The sequence below is a fragment of the Phaethon aethereus genome (genome assembly GCF_964289735.1).
Source record: "Phaethon aethereus genome assembly, chromosome: 1".
Taxonomy (NCBI): Eukaryota; Metazoa; Chordata; class Aves; order Phaethontiformes; family Phaethontidae; genus Phaethon; species Phaethon aethereus.
In genome coordinates this window covers 58,670,173-58,689,611 of record NC_138575.1, presented here as the reverse complement: position 1 = coordinate 58,689,611, position 19,439 = coordinate 58,670,173, and the positions used below count along the sequence as shown (strand labels likewise).

Genomic DNA, 19,439 nt, shown 5'->3' with positions numbered 1-19,439 from the left:
AGGCAGCCAATGGTGCTGGGAGCTGCTGAGGGAGGTTTGTTTTCCCTTCCCCAGGCATTAACCCCTGGAGATAAGAGGGGCCCCGGGTGAGCAAACAAGGCCAGGGCAAGGCAAAAACACGTGTATCCAACCAGGAAAGCAGCTTCATGTCCAGGGCTGCCCCTCGCCGGAGGCTTTGCCACACTGGCACTGCCTGAGTGCTCCGAGGTGACGCGGGGACAGGCGGGGGAGGCAGGCAGCGTGGCGGGGGAGGCGGACGGAGCCGTGCAGCGATGGGGGTCCCGGCACACGGAGGCTGAGGGATACGAGGCTCCTGCATCGCTTCTTGGCATGCTGCCCTCCGCGGCCGGCCCTGCTGAAGGGACCCAGCTCCACCCTGTTCCCCCAGACCCGGAGCGGGGACTGAGCCCAGGGAAGGGCAAATCCCCAGGAGGGCACCTGGACCACTGATGCTCTGAGGTACCCTGCGTCCCGAATCCTCTCCTTTCCCCAGCCTGCCCTCTCCCTCTTGCCACACACACAGCGACGGGGTATCTGCTGATCCAAGTGACCTCCCCACTGACCAGGGAGGGCATCGCCCTGCCGTCGTGCACCCAGCTGCTGCCTCCCTGCCTGTCCCCCAGCACTTCCAGGCCCTGCCTGAGTGCAGGGACCCATCCCCACCTTCTCCTCCAACATCAGGCAATCACCTCCCTTGGCGTGCCTCAGTTTCCCCTGCCTGCAAAGCAGTTGCCCTCCCTGCACCCTGTGGCTCCCTGCTGCTCTGACGTGTCTGCCCAGTACCCGGGGAGCCAGCCAGAGGAGGACAAACAAACCAATATACAAATATTGCATTTCCCCTCTCCACTGCCCCTCCTCCCCGAGAAGTACACGGTCCCCAGGCCTCGCCCTCTCCCCAAGGGTTCATCTGAATAGCAAAAAAGAGGGAGAGGTTTCTTGCCCCGGGATCCCAGGCAGCCGGGCAGGGCACCACTCCGGGAGGAGGTGCTGCCCAGGAGGGAAATCCTCAGCCTGCGTTGTGGCATGGGTCTGGCAAAGCTGCTTTGCAGGCAAGGGAAACTGAGGCACTCCAAGGGAGGTCAGAGGGGTGAGGGAAAGCATGCGTTTTGGGAGTAAAGCCTTTTTCTTCCTCCCTAAGAGGAGGGCCAGGAGAGAGCGACAGCCAGTAGCGACCTCTCCATTGTTGCTCATGCACCGCCTTTAACCTCCCCAGCCAGTCCTAGGGGTACAGCTGATGTGGTTGGGAAAATCCTCTCTGAGGGCTTCACTGTTCCTCTTACCTTGTTTAGGTGGCCGACGAGGGGACCAAGGCGCTTGCCCTGCCAGCCCATCCCAAGCTCCCGTCACCCGCTGCGCCATCTGTGACCGGCTCCCACTCACCCAGGTAGCAGGAGACAGTGGATTAACCCCTAAGCCCGTGGTCAGACACAGCTTCCAGCGGCCTCCGCAGCACCGGGAGTGACCCCAGATACCTGCCGGGGACACCTCTGTGCCACCACCGTCCTCACCACTGGGGACGTATCTGCTGAGGGTGATTTCATGAGCATGACGTAGTGCAGGGAAGCGGGGGGACAGGCACCCTTCCCACCTGCTGAAAGCCAAGGTGACGTGAGCTGTTTCCCCAAGAGCATTGGAGCAGGAGCGATGGGGAGGGCGGCAATGTGACAGGCCACCCTAGTGCTGGAAGCCCGGCAAGGGCTGGTTTTTGGAGCTTTTTCAAAGGCCGGGGCAAGGTGAGGGGTGCAACATGAGCCTGGGGAAGCTGCCGGTGCTCAGCTGGGTGTCAGGCTCCCACGGTAAGCGGCGGCTGAAGTCGGAGTTGACACCAGACATGATCAGCCCGCCACTGGGGGACTTTCGGCACACCATGCATGTGGGGCGTGGTGGGGATGTCTTCGGGGACACCTCTTTCCTCAGCAACCATGGTGGGACTGACACAGCCAAAGCCAACAACTTCTTTGCCCGGACACTGCGGCACGTCCGCCGGACGCCACTGAGGAGCCGGGGTGGTGGGAGCCAAGCGGGGGCATCACCCGCCCCCCCAGCCGTCTCGCCCATCATCAAGAATGCCGTCTCACTGCCGCAGCTCAACGAGGGGACGTACGATGGCGGCGGCGGCGGCCGGGGCTTGACCAGCAAGTTCTCCTTCAAAAGTGCCTCCAACAGCTTCTCCAAAACACACCAGGCCTACGGTGAGTGACACGCAGGGCAGAGGCTGATACACTGTGTATCCTCTGCAGCCCTTCTCCATCACTCCATGCCTGAGTTTCCTCACTGAGGGACTTTAAGCTCTCAGCAGAGACAGGACATTTAAGAGCCCCCAGTCCTGGTAATCCCTGCAAGGAGATAACCCTAACCTTGTTTTCAACCGCGATCCTTGCTCCTGTCCTTGGAAGGTCTCCTCCCAAGGTGTCCCCCAAAGTGGAGCATGGATGGTTTCTCCTCCTCTCCCTCCCCCATAGCCCCACAAAGCTGGAAGCCTGTGTGGAGTAGTTGTAAGGGGGTTCCCCCCATCTCTCCCCAGCCCTACGACTTCCCCATGAGCTTCCTTCCTGAGGAAGCCAAGAGGGTGCTGGGACAGCGGGGCAATACCCACACCAAGGATGCAGGGTCAAGGGGACTCACTTCCACACAGATGCTCTAACCTTGTCCCTAGCTGTGCCAACCCCTCCATCTCCATGTGCTCCTCAAGGGACTCAATCCCCCCCATTCCCCATTGTGCCCACATCCTTCCCTGTCAGACGGGGTCCAGGAGGGACCTTTGGGGAAGGGTTGTGGAAAGGATGGAACGGGACAGCTGGGTGGCTCTTCTGCAGCCTCACAGCACTGGGCTGTAGCTCAGCTTTTGCCCAGGGAGGGAGGTCTGGAGCAGAGGGTCTCGGGGTGGGGAGGATGTGGGGGGCCTGCAGCAGCCGGGGAGGTGGCTGGGCTCAGAGGGAAAGGCAAGCTGAGGCAATGCTGCCATCTCCTGGTCCCACCTGCCTGGCTCAGCCCTCGCTGGCATCTTACCAAGCCCAGAGCCCACCTGGAGACCCTCCACTGTAACTCTGGGCTTTGGAGATGTCCACACAGACACTGGCCTGTCCTTTAGAGGTCAGCACCGATGGGAGTGTGACCTGTGCCACTTCGGTGGCAGTGTCCCTTGTGCCCCACAGATGTCCCCTCACAGGCAGGCTTCCTTCCATCTAGCCATCCCCCCCTCACCAGCCATCCCTTCTGCCTTGCAGGCCTGGAGTCCGGATTTTGCACCATCCCTCGCGTCCCTCGCTTGGAAAAGGCCCAAGAGAGCCCCTTCCCCGGGGAAGAAGAGCTGAAGCGCTCAGACTCCCTGCTCTCCTTCCGCCTGGACCTGGGGCCCTCCTTGATGAGTGAGCTCCTCCAGGTGATGAGCTTCTCTGAAACCAATGGGAGTGAGGTGGGAGAGAACGGCCCAGACCTCCTGCATGGTGAGGGGACCAAGGACGGGGTCCATCCACCATCGGGTGCATCCCACAGAGAGGACAAGGCAACATCCAGCTTCTGGGACCGCTCCGGGCAGAGCAGCCTGTCGGGGGCCAGCTCACTGCTAGGACTGTCAGTCCATGCCAACGGAGAGGCACACGCCATTGAGGGCACTGGAGAGGACCCTGCCTGGGCTTCTGGGCCGGGGGCAGCGCCTGGAGGGAGCCCATGGCAGGGGCACTGGAACGACTGCACCATCGAGGCGGGAGAGTTTGACCGGGCAGCCCAGGTCCTGGCCCGCCATTATGGTGGGACCAGCACCCCACGGAGCTCGGAGAAGGGTGAGGGTCCCCGGCAGGCCCGGACACAGACCCTGTGGGAGAGCCCCAGAAGCAGCTCATGGCAGTCGCAAGTGACAGGGGAGAGCCGGTTCCCTGAGGCCACCTGGAACCAAAGAGAGGAGGAGGAGGAGGTCGAGCTCTCCAGCCTGCAGGAGGGGTACGCTGGTGCCCGGGGACGGCGTAGCAATTCCTTTGAGTACGCTGACGAGGAGGAGGACGATGAAGTCAAGGTGTGAACAGCCATCCCTCCCATCATGGCCCCCTGACAGAGGCACCGGGGTCTTCGCTCTCCTCCCTGTCCCCCACCTTCAGGTGCTAGCATCGCTGGCAGACCCAGCAGGTGACCTCCTTGCCAAACTGAGGGCACTGGGGGGCAGGAGAGGGGCAGGAGGAGAGCCTCTCTCCTGGGGCGCTCCCCCGGGCTGGGCCAGGCTGCTGCGGGGGGCCGGTGAGGACTGTGCATCGCAGCGCCAGGCATTGCAGCCCTTCACCGGCCTCACTGCCGTCAAACACCAAAGGGACATTCCTGTGTGCCAAAGAAACCCCAAACCCCTTCCTACCCCATCCCGCTCTCCCCGGTGCTCTCTCTCCCATCCCTCACCCAGGCCCCACCAGCATCTCCCACCAAAGCCCCCAGCCGCCCTCTGCGCTGGCACAGGTGATACTCCTGGAGATACTCCTGCCAATAGCTCTGGCACGTAGGGGACGGGGGTCTCCCCAGTTCCAGCTGGTGCAAGACCCTCCCAGATAGCACATCTATTTACCGGGGGAAGTCAGCTGGGGGCTCAAGGGGCAGGCAAACCCCACAGAGCCGGGCTTTCTTTTTCTTTCTTTTTTTTTCTCCTCCCCCAAAAAAGCCGTGAGCTCAGTGTTCAGGAGGTGAGAGCACACACAGAGATAATCACAGGGGTCTTTCCACTTGCCTCCTGCTGCTGAGCGTCACTTAGGATGGGTCCATTTCTGATCCCCACCACCTCGCAGCAAGGAGGGGAGAAACTTCTTGGCTGGCTGGAGACAAAGGCAAGGTTGCCAGGTCACCAAATTCTGCAGTTAGGGCCCCAAAAATCCCTTCCCTTTCCCCCACCTCAGAACAAGGAGACTCCCACTCTGCAGCCACTTGGTCTGTGCCACCTTTTCTCCACCCTCGCCCCCTCTCCCCATTCCCCACGCACGCACCCCTCTTTCCAGTGCATCCCTTCCCCAGGGGTATGAGTGGAGGACAGCTAATGCCCCTCGCCAAGTGGCCCTGGGCAACACGGCTGCCCTGGAACGAGCTGCCCCCCACGCTGCCCCGCATGCAGACTGTCCCTCACAGAAGCGCCTTTGTGCCACGGCACGGAGCTGAGATGCTCAGAGGCTGAGGTCACCGGAGGGACCCTCACAGGACCCCCCTTGTTCTCAGGGACAGGAGGGGGTGTATGATGGGGAGAGATGCTGCGCCATGGCCACAAGGCTCAGCTCCCACACAGCTCACCCACCACACGTCTGCTTCTGGCAGGCAGCTCTTCAGAGCAGAATAAAGAGGCTCTGGCATGCACGTGTGCTGTACATGGGAGTGCCGCTTGCAGTCAGGCAATTGAGGTTATGGGCAAGTCCATCTCCCCCAGCCTCCCCAAGGTGTCTACCTTGCGCCAGCCAGCAGCAGCAAACCAGAGCAGGCAGCAGCTTCAAGGAGTCCCCAGCTCTGGCCGCTGGCACCCAGCAGGATCAGCCTTATCACCCCTGCACCCTCTAGGGCAGGGACCCTGGTCTTCAGGATGAGATCCCCCCACCCTCCGCTTCCCAGATCGTAACACAGCTCCAGACCAAAGACCCACGTCTGTGGAATATCCTTTCTGCCTCCGCTCTGTATCCCATGCACTTATTATTGTCATTATTAAAGCAGTTTTGATACTAACTTCTCTTCTGGTGCCTCCCCTCAGCTCCAGCGACCTTATCATCTTCCTTGCTGTGTGTGCTGGTGCCCTAGCCAAAAAATTTCATCCTCTCCACTCTCAGTAGGATTTTCCAGCACCTCTGGGATCCCTGGATTAACTAGCCCAGTACTTTGCTGCTCACCGTGGCTAACACACAAAGCAAGCTCCTATCTACCTGGCCTCGCGTAGCACGCAAGAGGGTGCAAAGTTCCCCTCCAGCCTGGCAACAATTCATTTGCAGCCTGAAGCAGACCAGTGCCCTTCCCAAAGCTGTCTTGGCTACAGTCCTTCCAGCCCATCAGACATCCCCTGCCTGTGCGCTCAGGCAGCAGCAAGTCCCGCCGGTCAGGCAGCAATGAAGCGGAGAGGGAGGGCCGGGGCACTGCCACCTTGCCTTGGACTGGGCAAAGATAAGGACTCCATAAGATGCTCTTCTACTCTGCTCTCTTCCCACCCAGCCTAAAGCACCCCGATGTTTGCTGTCACACATCGGTCTCACTTAAGGCTGGTGAGACACGTTTTAATTAGAGAAGCAGCATCTGATAATCAGCAGTATGCCTGTAGTCCCATGTGAGGGACACAGACTGTGAGGTGCTCAGCCGTGTAACCCAGCCCAAACACCATCCTCCCTCCCCACTGCCTTCCCCTGCCTCACTTTCGCTGAGTAGGGTTCGGTATGGAAATGTCAGAGTAATGGGTAACCTGGCTGGAATGTGCCAGCAGATAAGTGAGGTGAGATAAGGGGGAAAGTCGGAGGAGACAACTCCTTATCACTGGCAGGAATGCTGGCTCAGGGGCACACCTGTGCTGCCTTCCCCGTGCCACCACTTTGCATGGTACTGCTCCTGTGGAAGGGCAAGGTACCCCTTCCTCCTGCCCGCTGGCTGCAAGAGCAGCCAAGAGGAACCCGTCAAGCCCATGCCCTGAGGTTCCCAAACCTAACATTTAATTATGCGCTTTTGTGGCACAGAATGCCACATTGCTCGCGTCCACGCTTTTCTTCCCCTTCCTCTCTCCCTCCCAAAAACTTGGGTGCAGGAAGAAATGGTGCATTGTGAAGAGATTACGCAACCATTCCCCGAGCAATCACATGGTGTCCTCCTCCTGCTGAACCCCACCTACAGCCCGCTTTGCTCTATGTTCTATCTGTTCAACCCCACATCCTGGTCTGACCTGGAAAAGCACCTGGCGTTATCTGGGAGCTATTTCCATCCAACAAAGGCTCCTTTCCTGTTGGTGGAAAAACCTTGGGCTTTGTCAGTGTCATACAGAACCACAGAGCCAGAGATTTCACAGAAGCCAAAGCAGCTGGAGCAAGCCATCTCCCACTGCTTGGGTGTTTATTAGAGCTAGGAAGTGATGCCCATCAGTCCAGCTTGAAGGAGGTGACCCTGAAGCCTCCCTTGACACTCATATAGCTGACCTTGCTGTAGCAGTGCCGGTTGGGGAACTCCACTTCATGCCCATCTGGTAGTTTCACTTGGAATTTGTCTGCAAGCATTTCAATGATGATCTGGGAGAAAGGAGGGGAGAAGGGACAGGAATTGGGGACAAGGAGGAGATTAGGAGGTAAGAATCCAGGCAAAGGGCCTGACACATGAGGGTCAGACCTGGTCCCTATAGCCTTAAGCAAGGTGCTGGGGTTTGGGCTGAGGGTGATGCAGAAAATGAGAAGTTGATATCAAGGGGCCTGAGCTAGTATCTAGACTATGATCTGGGGATAGGTTCTTTCCTGGGGCTGTTTCAGCTACTCAGACTGTATGAGTTTACAGTTAAACCCCAGTGTGTCTTTATACCATATGGCTTAGATCTGCTCTGAACAGGGGAGAATAAACCTGACACCCCAATGCCCTCAGCAGTTCACCAGGACCTAGAAAATGGAGCTTCACTGATAAACACGCACAAGCAGACAGGACAAGAATGCATTGCTGATCATTGCAAACTAAAGGAATTGTTCCCCAAAAGCATCACATTGCCAACCTGTCCCCAAGAGCCAGCCATGACTGAGGAAACAACCTTCCTCTCCACAGCAATAGGAACAGGACTGCTCCTAAATGAAGCCCTGTTAATGTCTCAGGACATCAGATGGGGTGAGACAGCAACTAGGACAGCATCCGCAGCAGGAGGAGAGGGAGGACAGATTGGCAGTGTGGATCCAGGAGTATTGAGGACAGAAGAGCTGAGGGAGAGGTTTTTGGACTTTGCTCCAAACTCTGGGTTACCTTAAAGCCTGTGTTTGCATAGGAGGGAATTAGGGAGAGAAATACGGTAGAGAGCAGCAAGATGTCTCTTCTTGGAGACATCCTTTCCTTCATACGTGCCCCTGGTGCACTCACCCACTGTGCAGGTATGGGAGGCAGGAAGCATTTACAAAGCCTGAGGCAGTCAGGGCTCATGCAAAGTTCCCAGAGGAAGCAATTGGGTTTTGAAGGAGGAGTGGAAATGGCCATCAGAATCAAAAACCCAGAGGATGAGGATGAGCAGTTGTTGCACAGGAGCAGGAGGCATTGGATGGGAGTGGGAGGACTGAGGTACAGGAATCTGCTAACCAGGGGCTTCCCCCCACCACACACACCCCCCAAAACCCCATGTCAGCACAGACCCCTCACCTTGATAGTGGAGCCCCTGGAGAAACAGAGGTGGTCATCATATTGCTCTGCCTGCCAGGCATTGGAGCACTTGGAGTTGCAGACGATGACAGACTTATTGAAGCGGGGATTGAAGTGAAGTGCCAGATCCGATGGGCTGCAGCCAAGGTTGATGCTGAAGCTGTGGGTGAACAGGAGGAAGGTCAGCTGCACAGGCAGGACAGGGTCTTGGAAGACCTGAGATCCAATACACGGCTCCACACCCAATTCCTCCATCAGCATTGCAGGTGCTTAATGCCTCCTGTTTCCTCTTTCTGTTTGGGAGCCAGGGGAGTTTGCACGGTTGTGGTGTAAGTGCTCCCCTAACACTGATCTGCGCTCATGCTTTTTGTACCTGGCAACCTCAGAAAACCACCTCCCTCTGCAGCCCACCTTCAGTCCTTTTTTCTTTGTACTTACCTGTCCGCATCATCAGATATCTTGCCTTTGACCTTCAGAGTGTCCCCAGTCTTCATATCCAGGTTGAAGATTTCAAATTTTTCCTAAAGCAGAGAGTAAAATAGTCTGTGGGACTCCTTCAGCCATTCCTCCCCTGCCACCACAAGTGAGAGGGTGCTGCTTGCAGAAGGTGCCCCAGACAGGAGAACATCTACTGCTCTCAGACAGTGTTCCTCTCATGACCAAAAACCCTCTGTGCTGGAGGTCTTGCATGGCCTTCTCACTCAGTGAGGGAAGAGTGGGCTGAGTGAGCCAGCAAGTGAGAAAAGACATCAGAGGGAGAGATGAAAACAGGCTTGTCCTCAGCAGAAGGAAAGGAGAGCATGACAGCGGAGGTACAAAGAGGGTTAAAGCAGAGGGGCAACACCCAGTGTTTGGTGGGCAGCATCGCCTGCAGCCCAAGAAATGCAAATGGTGAGAGGATGGGTGGCTTTGCTTGCCAGTCCCTCACTCAGCCTTGCTCAGCTGGGGACCCTGGGTGACAGAGGACAGGAGCGACAGCCCTTACAGCCATCTTCCTCAGCGGGCGGAGTAACCAGGCAGGGAGCCACCAGCAGTTTAGCTCAGAAAAGCTTCACACAGAGGACCTTACATCCCTAGACTTCCTTGTGGCTTACACATTAACAGCACCCCCGCCTCTGCAAGGCCCCACCGGCTGCTGTTAAGCCAGGAGACTTTGATCCAAAGAAATAGCTTCCCTTATGTACACTTCCTCTCATTAGGGACTTCAGGAGGTTTAACCAATTCCCAGCCTCCTAGGTGGGTTCCCAGTGGAGGGACCACCACACACAGCCCTTAGTGGTGCTACTCTAGCCACCACATAAGGACAAGCATCTTCCCAGCTGGCCACAGAGGTGTGACCACAGTGTTCACTTCTTTTCTGTGTGTAACAGCTCAGCCAAAAGAAGCATCCCAGCTCCTTCCTTTTGTGGCAGGGGGAAGCCCTCAATATCCACACCAGCACACCAACATGGTCCCCATCACATCCCTCTCCACAGTGCTCTGAGGAAGGGCTCCAAGGGGCTCAGAGGACAGGGTCAACACATCCCCTCTAGATGACACGAGCTATGAACAGCCCTCTACATGAGTGACGAGTGGCATCCCAGCTCCTTCCCTCCTAGTGGCTCTAGATTCAGCCCCACCTGCGTGGATTGCACTAGCAATACCTGGGAGCTCTCCCAGCTCTCCCATCCAAGCTCCATCAAGACCCAAACCTTTTAGCTTGAGGAGCCAAGCACAGCAGGTCCAATAGCCCCATCCTCCATAACCCTGAGACACAGGAATGTTGTCCTCACAAGGGAGCATCACCCCTGCTGTCTCCTTCCCAGGTAGGAGCTATGAGTCAGTAGACAGTATCCCAGGTTTGGCTGAAAAAGATTGGTGCTGTATTCCCAGACTCCAGAAGTCAGTGAGAAAGCCAGAGGAAAGAGGAGGCCAAGGCTCAGGAGACCAGCAGTCCCTCAGCCCCCCACTCCAAGCCCTGCAGAGAGCAGTCATCCTGCTGCTGCACAGACAGATGGGAGACGGCTTCTGCCCTTCCCCAAAAGCTCCTGAAACAAGCAGAGGTAAGTGCTGATAAGCACTCCTTCCCCGGATGTGTTTCCTATTAGCAGGGGGTCATAAAGCCCAGCAGGCTTGGGAAATTTGTTTGCTGTTGAGGTCACTGAAGCTGTTGGTGAAACCTCGCCGAGCTGAGTGTGGAGCCAGCAGGAGCAGGTGCTGGGGATGGTGGTTTCTGGCCCTGGGTCTGTTTCCCATCACACTGCCGCATCCCACCCGCACACATCTTCATGTCACCCTGCTCCCCCACAGCCATTCCAGGGAGATCCCAGAGTCCCCCTCCCAAAATATCTGAGCATCCCACTGGCTATGAGAGGTTCCTCTTTCCAGCAACTCACATTGTCCCTTTGCAGGGTCAAGGGTAGGCCAAGGACACTGCTTGCATAGCCACCATCAGGGTTAGTTACCTGAACTCACACTGAGAACTCACATTAAGGAGAAACAAACACTTCTAGAGCTCAAGAGATCACATCCCAAGACAGACCCTAAACTCGGTCAGAAAAATCCTGTCCTATGTGGCTGGCCAAAGCGATACGGGAATGTCATGGCAGAGACAAGACTGAGATCCTGGGTCAGCAACATAGAGGAGTCTTCACCCCACTTCCCACACAGAGCAGCGTGGAGGAGACAGAAACATTGCTCTGACTGGGATTTATCCACCGATCCCACCGGCAGAGCATGACGCTGCCCATGACAGATAGCAGCATGTTCTGAGGGACAGGGAAAACTACCCGTGCGAGAGTTATGTGCAGAGCCGCAAGTACCACGGATGTGAGAACAGGGAGGGAAGATGGGCAGGAAAGAGGCACGAGCTGCTCAGAGAGGGGCCATGAGATTTTATCAAGATAACATTAACCCCCCTCCTACACCGCTCAGCAGGGGCGTTCACCCCCCTTTTATTTGCCACTGGGAACAATAGTGGGAAACCAGGCAGCAACTCTGCCAGTGCTGGCGACTTCCTTCGTCTGCAAAGCTGAGCCTGCACATGGTCAGACACCAGTCCTGTGCAGATGGCCATGCAGGGGGATGTGTTCCCCACATAGGAAGGGTCTGAGACTTCACGGACCCCAGAAGAGATGAAATCCTCCAGTGCAATTGGAGGTGGCGATGATGGAAGGTGAAGGGGACAGGTTGATACTTCCCTGCAGACACTGCAAAGCAGAAAGCCCAAGGAAACAGTGACATGATGGGAATATAAATCCCAAAGAAAGAGGAAATCCGGCTGAAGGGCATCTACAAAGGAGGTGGAGGGTCTGTGCAGAGAAGAAAATATAAGCAATGGTTGTAGAATCCAGCGGTCACTGGTGCAAGTGATCCAGGAATGCTTCATCCTCAGAAAGATGATCCTATAACAGGGTACCTGTCTGGGAGTGCCTCTCCTGGGTCCCATATAGATGTTCATCCTGGCCGGAATGCAGCTGGTCTGTACTGGTATGGGATGGCCATGTTCACACCACTGGCACCAGAGGAGGCTTTGCTGCATTCCCAGAGGGTGCCTTGGGACAGCAGAGACCCGACAAGCAGCCACTGGTGTGAGGGTGGAGGCCATGCCCGACCTGAGAGCAAGTCGTGCTTCCAACAGGGAGCCAGCAGGCCTGCAATTTTGCATGGAGAAAATGAACAAAAAAAAAAGCATATTTTAAGGAGGGAAGAGACCAATGCAACCACGTGGGCTTTCAGCCAGAAGGGTGGCAGAGCAAGTCCTCTGCCAGAGTGCTTTCACCACATGAAACGTGGCAGCTTAATTTGCAGAGGTCCCATGAGGTAGGTTTTGCAGTTAACAGTCCTTCCTGATCTTCCCTCTAGTCCTGGGGGGATCTCAGGCCACCAGGAGCACCCATGGGAGCTCAGGACCCTCAGGGTTGCTCCAGACAGCCGCACCTCATGTACCATAGCCTAGAGCTGCCACCTCGACCACAAGGCACCCACACAGCTGTTGAGAACAGACTGAATGCCACCCTTCCCAGCAGGCTGCCAAGATCCTCGGCAGCATCATTGCTGGCAGCGGTATTTATTTTGTTTTCTTACTCGGGCAGGAGATAAGTCAGCTAGGTGTGAAGCCTTGAGGAAAAACACAGGCATCCCCACTTCCCAGCCAAGGTAGCCCAACTGCCCTAGCTGTGAGAGGTTTCTCAGGGCCTTTTGTGGCAGGGGGAAGCCCCAAAATCCACACCAGCATACCAAAATGGTCCCCACCATCCCTCCCAACAGTGCTCTGAGGAAAGGGTCCAAGGGGCTTGGAGGACAGGGCAGCCAACGTGTCCTCGCTAGATGACATGAGCTACGAATAGTCCCTCACAGGAGTGACATGGGTCTTCACCAGATGTGATGCTCAGCCCAGAAGGGAAGAGAGAGAGAAGGGAAGGTAAGGTTTTCATGCCAGTTGCAGGGATGTGTCAAACCATGCCCTGTGAGAAGAGCCAAGAGCTCCTCTTAGCACCCTAACAAAAGGCTGTGGTTTCAGCTTGGCACTAATTAGTAGGACCGAAGGAGGACACTGGGAGGGGAAAAGATGCCTGTCCCATTTTGCACTCAAGGCACCAGGGAGCCTGCGCCGTGCACTGGCGTCAGTGTCTGCTCAAGGCAAAGGGAGCTGGAGAGAGCAACCATGCATTCCTTCTCGGAGTAGCAGCTGCTCACTCTGCTATTATTTCCTACTGCTTCATATAATTTGTACTCCACAGCAAGCTATTGTCCCTTTCCACTGGCTATTTATTTCCTTGAATAGCCTCTGGGGAAGAATTTCAGTGCGGGAGTAAAGAAAAAAGAAAAACTCCACACAATAAATATCAAGCTGTGACCTGATTTAAACCATGTTCTCTGACCTCATCTGGGCCCTGGTTGTGGTTCCTCCCGGCAGTTGCGATTAAGCCACGTTTCTGCCTTGGTTTCCCGCTTCTATGAAGCCTGCCTTGGAGGGATGTCAAGTGGATTTCAAGAAGCTGAACCCTGGATTTTCAGAGGCCAGGGCTCAGGACACGACTGAGAAGAGGCTTCCACCACCTCCTAATGGAGATGCTCAGTCCTCCATATGCCAGTCAGAAAATCCCAGATAGGTTTGATGGGACTGGTTTCCCCTTTATTCAAGAGGTGTTGGTTTGCCTCTCAGCAGATAGTGCTGCAACCTTCACCCAACCGATCCCTAAGTTCTGAAAGCCAGCCAGCTTCCTAATGGAGGAGAACCGAGAGAACAAAAAGTACTTACCTCAGCCAAACACTGAGGTAAGCAGGAGACTGGATAAGCAGGTCTGTGGATCTGGGGGTGTGTACAAGAGAGGATTGTCCAGGAGATGCAGGAGAAGCCAAGGCAATGATGAGCACAAGGAAACTGGTCCCCATGAGCATTAACTTCCTGCCTAAGGGGTTAACCAGAGCTGGACGGCTCCTCTGGGAAGGCACTGAAGTCTCCGCATTCGGATCTAAAATGGGAAGGAACAAAGGACTAGTGGTGAACCTCCTGCAACCTCGCATGCCTCAGGTCCCTGATGGTGCATCATCCAGAGGCCTGGTGGGAAGTATGGAAATAGCATCCACGCTCTGAACCTGGGGGCGAGGGATTAGATAGAGGCTATCAGTGTCCAGTAGGCTCTCCACCAGCATCACCCCCTGCAGCTCTTCCTTAGGATGTGGGGAATAAGAAGGAGGAAGGACAAAGCTAGTTGAAGAGCTAAAATGTGGGGAAAAAAAGACCTCTCTTGAGGGCTATGGGCAGCATTGAAGGAGGGAACCTGCACCAAGTTGTGGAGCAGATCAAGAGCACAGGGGAGTGGTGTAGCCTCAGACTCCATCTGTCTCCCTACCCTATCAGAAAGGTGGTGATACCACAGTGACTGGCATCTCCCACCTCCATGGGGAGCTCAAATGCACTCTGACAGATGGTTTCCATTCCCCTGGCCAAGTTATATCCTTGGGGTGGGGTGTCCCCCCACATTTGCACGGGACACATCTCTCAGGCAGCTCTGAAGTCTGTGGCAACATTTTTGTGTGGTACGAGTTGTACACAGGAGGGGAGGAAGGTGGTTTGTGTGCAAGGAAGCTGGCTCATAAGGCATCAAGGCCATTTCATCGATCCAAGTAGCCAGATGAGTCACATCTTATGGGTCCTCAGCTTGCCTGAGGGGCAGGACAATGAAGCAAACTGGCAGAGGGTGGGGAAGGGAGGTCAGAGGACTGATTATATGCCACCCAGTTCCATTTCCAGCCATCATTTCTCTAATTCTTTCCCTCATGGGGGCATGCCAGGAATGTGGGTTGTGGGAAAGGCTTTCAAAAACACGCCTGGAGATAAAAATGCACTTGTGTTGAAAACTTCCCTACTGGCAAAGAGAAGATGCATAGAAGGCTCATGGCTTCCCCCTCTCATGGACTTTTGGGATCTCCCAGCTCTACCCAGACTTGCTGGATGAGATATTATTAGCTTAATGGAAAAAGGATCTTCCAAAGAGCTCTCCACAAAGGATCGGCTTCATGAGGTCTTATGTTCCATTTGCATCTTGCACCAAAAGATTAAGATCTCCAAGAGTTTTTGAGAGCACAATTTTCTGGTGCAAGATGCAAGATGCAAGTGGGGAAAACGGCAGCCCTTTAATCTTTCACATGGGGAAACTGAGGCACAGACACCCAAGTTCACATCCAAAAACAACTCTTCTTGTTTGGATTCTCATCTTAAAACTCCCATGGCCAGAGTAAAAAAAAAAAAAAAAATATCCAGCTTTGCAAACCTGTGCAAGAAGCTAAAAGGAAGCTAGGTTCCTCTGGCTAATGCAGCTCAAGTATCAGAGATGCTGATCTCTTACCATACCATCTATTATCAGTAGGAGGTACTGAGGCATGCAGTGCCTCTGAAAAAAATTAGCCCTTGAGTGGGTCCAATTAAGTCTTAAAACCAAACGCATTCAAAATGAACAGACGCCTTCCAACAGTGGAAGCCAGGGGACTTCCGAAATGCCCGAAGCCCAACTCCCCTGGCTTCAAGGGGACCATTTCCCACAACAAAGACAGCATGAGGCCAACTGGCTGGAACTCGAATAAGCAAAAAAGAAACACAACATTGCGCCATACACAAAAGGTCACTGGGGACCTCCCTCCACTGAGCTCTGAGCAGCCATCCCAGATTCAACCCCACAGGACAGCAAGGGCATGCAGCAAGAGTGACTGCCGAGTCCCCACACACAGCCATCCATCCTACACAGGGAGAACAAGGCTGCTGGCACCGCGTGACTCACTTTGAGTGCGTTTCTCACGGGCTCCAGCACTCAGCCCAGGCGGGTTGGACAACTCTGAGGACTTGCAGGAATGCTTCAGACAAGCAGAATCCATCTGAGTCACAAGCACACGGCACAATGCCAAGGGTGGCTCATCCAGTGGAAAAAAAAAAAAAAAAGGAAAGAGAAAGAAATACTAAGAGAGAAATAGCAAGTTTTGAAAAGCCACAAGAATTAACAGCTCATGGGCTGGAAAGAAGGGGAGCAAAAAAAAAGGTCTGTTCTCCCATGCTTACGTCACTAAAGCTGAATGTCCCTCATCCCCGCCAGGAAGCAGCAAGCTGCCTTACCACCCATCAGCTTTGAGAGGGTCTGAAGTGGCAATCCTGGATCTAAGGCTGAGGTCTGCAGAGGAAGGGGTTGTCAAGTCAAAACTATCTGTTGCTCCAAAATCAGCTTGAACAAACTCCCTTTGATGGTCCTGCAAAATGAAACAGTAAAAATCAAAACAGATGGAAATGGGAAAGAAAAGCTGCCAAAAAAAAGGGAATCCAAATCACGAAATGACTGACTCAGTGCGGGAAATGGGCACCTAAAGAGGGAACTGCGGGCATCCGAAGGAGACCTAAGAAAAGACTAGGCCCACACAACCAACTCTCCCTGTTCCTCTCCTTCCCCTTTCCAGAGGGAAGGACACCAGAAATACATGAACCCATGAACCTTCAGAGCGAGCCACAGGGAAGAGAACTGAGCCTGACCTGCTACAGAAGCTCCAAGGACAACCAAAGTGCAGAGGAGGTCCCAGCTCTCACTGGCATGAGGAGTGCTAAATTACTTTTTCCCTGCTTTCCAGTGAGGAGCTACAGCCATAGCCTTGCGTAGAGTTGCTACCAGGTGAAGGAGCTTTCAAAGCCAGCACCTGAGCCTGCTGGGTCATGGCACTGCCCAGAGATGTTTCATCTCCACATGGTACCACAGGGAGCAGGGCAGCAGCTGCTTGCAGCTGCTTTGCCCTACTGAGACACCTCGTCTCCCTTTTCAGCATTATACTGGGCACTAAGGGACACCCCATGCATTTGAGGACACCCCGTCCTGCCAACCAGTCCCATACAGGCATCCCGCCCCTCCTCCGGACTGCTCCTGTGAGACTCTACTCCTGTTTCTGACCCACCCCACATCGCCAGTGGTACACAAGCCCTCACTTGACCACACTGGATGTTTATTTTAGGTTCCCAGCAGTCATGCTAGGCTGTTTGTTCTCTCTGGCTCTCTTTCCCTTCCCTCCAGTTTGTGTCTCTTCCTGCTGTCCTTATGTTCTCCACCATTGGCAACACACCTGGGACAGAACCTGTCTGTGTCTCTCTGGCTGGCCCCAAGTTTCTTCGCGTTGCCCCCACAAGAGCCCCCCAGCAGAGAAGCAGACACCCAGCTAATTGCAGTCAGATTCCTGGATGGAGAACGCTTGCTCCTCCTCTCCATCCAGAGGGGAAAAGGGTATTACAAACTAAATGCTTTGAACACGACTCACACCAGGCAAATCTTATCATATCCCAGGCTGAATAGCCCCAAACACCATTGCCATTCACCGCGCAACAAACAGACTTGCCAAGCCGGGAGATCTGACTAGAACAATGCGAGGAGGATCCGTGGCTGCAACTGCCAGGCAAGTTCCCATCCGCACGCAGATAGCTTATCTCTTCTGTCAAGACGGGACATGCATCAACGTCTGCTGCACAACAGCAGGGAAAAGCTAGTGGAGACCTGCTCTCTGGTCCTGAACATGCACGTAGCACTCCTGACACCACCGTCCCTGAGGAACATCTCTATTACTCACTCAGTCTCATTAGAAAAGGGGTGGGAATCTTTCCTGAACAGCTCCGTCAGAGACACATCTCCCCAGGGACCCGGCTCAGGATGAGCTGAAGAGAGCCTAGTGCCTGCTCTGGACACCAGCAAGCGGCTGGTCTGCTGAAGGAGCGGCACGGCAGCTAGAGGATGGCTGGAAGGAAGAGGTCTCATAGCTCACTTTTAAGACACGCTGCGACACTGTTGCTTTTAACCCCATCGACTCCCAGAACACATCCTCCTCCCAAATTTCAGCCAGTGTGCTGCTATGGGAGGTGAGCTACTCAAGATGCAGAGCTACTCTGTGTGAGGAGGGAGGTGGAAAGAGGAAGCAGCCTCTGCTGGGAGCATCTCCTCCTTCTGCACAGAGGAGGGGGACTTGGGCTGCAAATCAGGGACAGCAAAGGTGCAAGGTGGTTGCAGTGAGACCCAGAATATGGACACTGCCTTCGAAACGCCCGCTGGGCTGAGGGGAACATCAGCATGCCACTTGAATGCACAGTTGTGTGTGCATGGGAAGCCCTCGCACAATTGCGTGCTCCGTGGGCAACGTGATGGGCTCCTCATTCTGCCTGCCCGAGGCAGGAGAGCCAGAGAGGCAAATTCAGCATGTCTGTGTGCCCAGGCCTGTCTGATCCCCAGCATCCAGGAGCTGGCCCCCAACACCCCCATGATCTCATGTGCTATTTCCTCATAGCATCTCTCCCACCCTACAGGGCAGGAGTTCAGATGTGGCCAGTGATCCACAGCATGGGGTGTAGGACACTGAGTCACAACCCCGCGTCCAGCCATGCCCAGCAGACAGAGTGTTTCCCAGTTTCAGTCTGGCGCACACACTCCCACCCCACACACTCACCTACAACCCATTGTGTGACATTTCCCATTTTCAGAGAGGGAAAAAGTGGAAAATTAGGGGGTAAATATGCAGGCTGCTGGGGACTGCACCTCAAAAGCCTGCCTCCAGAGAGACCTGGGCTTACACAGTGTAGCTGTTTCACTCTTTGCCCCAAAAGCAAGGAGCTGGGCACAACTCCTACCCATGGGATTAAATGCTCAGTGACACCAAGGCTCTGTTGAGAACAGTCCCCAGCCCACCCTGTCCCTAGGTATGCCTGGGCACTGTGGCAGTGCGAGCTGGCACAGCCCAAAACCATGCCAGGGCGGGTGCTAACAACTGCACAGCGTGAGCCACCATCCCGAGGCAGCGCTCGGGTTTGGCCCTGCTCCTGTTGTGTTCACTAAGACAGTCGAAGCCAGACAGACCAGAAAGGAGCCTACGGAAGGCCAGGTACACCCTCGGGAAACCTACATACGCAGACTCTGATTCTCCCTCCTCCTGGGTCACAGTTTTCTTTTTATTCCTAACCCCATGTCCACCATGCCCTGGCACTGGGTTCACTCCGCCCCGCTGCTCCTCACCGCCGCCAAAAGCTGAAGCTGGCTGCGGTGCCAAGTGGCAGAGGCCCAGCAGCCAGGCTGGAGGGGGAGCACCGCCAGACTGCCTTCTCCTGCCATTTCACAGTCCAGACTTAAGCCAGCGCTGAAGTTTCCTAGGGAACCTGAGGCAGCTGCAGCCAAAGCAGGATCGCTGGCAATGGGGGATTTTCAAGCCCAGGCCAAAAAACATCCATTCAAGCTCACCAGCTGCCAAACCTGAGCCAGCTGCACAGCCGGGAGCACGTGCATTCAGCGCCGGGGCACCCCGCAGCGGGAATGCCTCCTCCCTGTGCCGCGCTGTAGAAGAGAGGCTGCACATGGCTGCGTGTCTGAGCTCCCCGGGCTGCTGCTATGCTAAACATCCCCGGCAAACTCTTCACTAAGTCACACTTCATTGTCGCCGCAATGCAGGGATGTATTCATCATCCAGACCTGGGCATTTGCCGCAGCTAGGCTCCCTGATTTGCTCCAGGATGCCTAGTTTCGTGTCGCCAATCTCTGCTCAGATCATGCTTAGATGCCTGTGAAAAATGCCTTTGCAATAGGATTTTTCTCCTTCTCCCTCCTGCTGTTCTTTACAGCCAAACTGTATCTCAGCAAAATCCAGGC

The 19,439-nt window shown here is 55.2% G+C and overlaps 3 protein-coding genes across 3 annotated transcripts in view; 2 read left to right on the top strand and 1 right to left on the bottom strand.

Annotated features, from left to right (window-relative positions):
• Positions 1 to 1,747: 1,747 nt before the first annotated feature.
• On the top strand, positions 1,748 to 4,018 carry CDC42EP1 (CDC42 effector protein 1; the record flags this gene model as incomplete). The annotated part of the gene is made up of 2 exons (XM_082008152.1): positions 1,748 to 2,192; positions 3,228 to 4,018. The coding sequence occupies 2 exons, from the start codon at positions 1,748 to 1,750 to the stop codon at positions 4,016 to 4,018; spliced, it is 1,236 nt and encodes a 411-aa protein (XP_081864278.1).
• Positions 4,019 to 7,064: 3,046 nt separating this feature from the next.
• LGALS2 (galectin 2) lies at positions 7,065 to 9,298 on the bottom strand (the record flags this gene model as incomplete). The annotated part of the gene is made up of 4 exons (XM_082014925.1): positions 7,065 to 7,211; positions 8,308 to 8,467; positions 8,746 to 8,828; positions 9,293 to 9,298. 4 exons carry the CDS (start codon positions 9,296 to 9,298, stop codon positions 7,065 to 7,067), a joined length of 396 nt encoding a protein of 131 aa, XP_081871051.1.
• Positions 9,299 to 14,048: 4,750 nt separating this feature from the next.
• EIF3L (eukaryotic translation initiation factor 3 subunit L) overlaps positions 14,049 to 19,439 on the top strand; it is a gene marked incomplete at its 5' end in the record, with an annotated part of 14,741 nt that continues 9,350 nt past the window's right edge. Inside the window, one exon of the mRNA XM_082014807.1 lies at positions 14,049 to 14,113. Within this exon, the coding sequence (XP_081870933.1) occupies positions 14,049 to 14,113 (65 nt within the window). The remainder of the gene's footprint in view (positions 14,114 to 19,439) is intronic.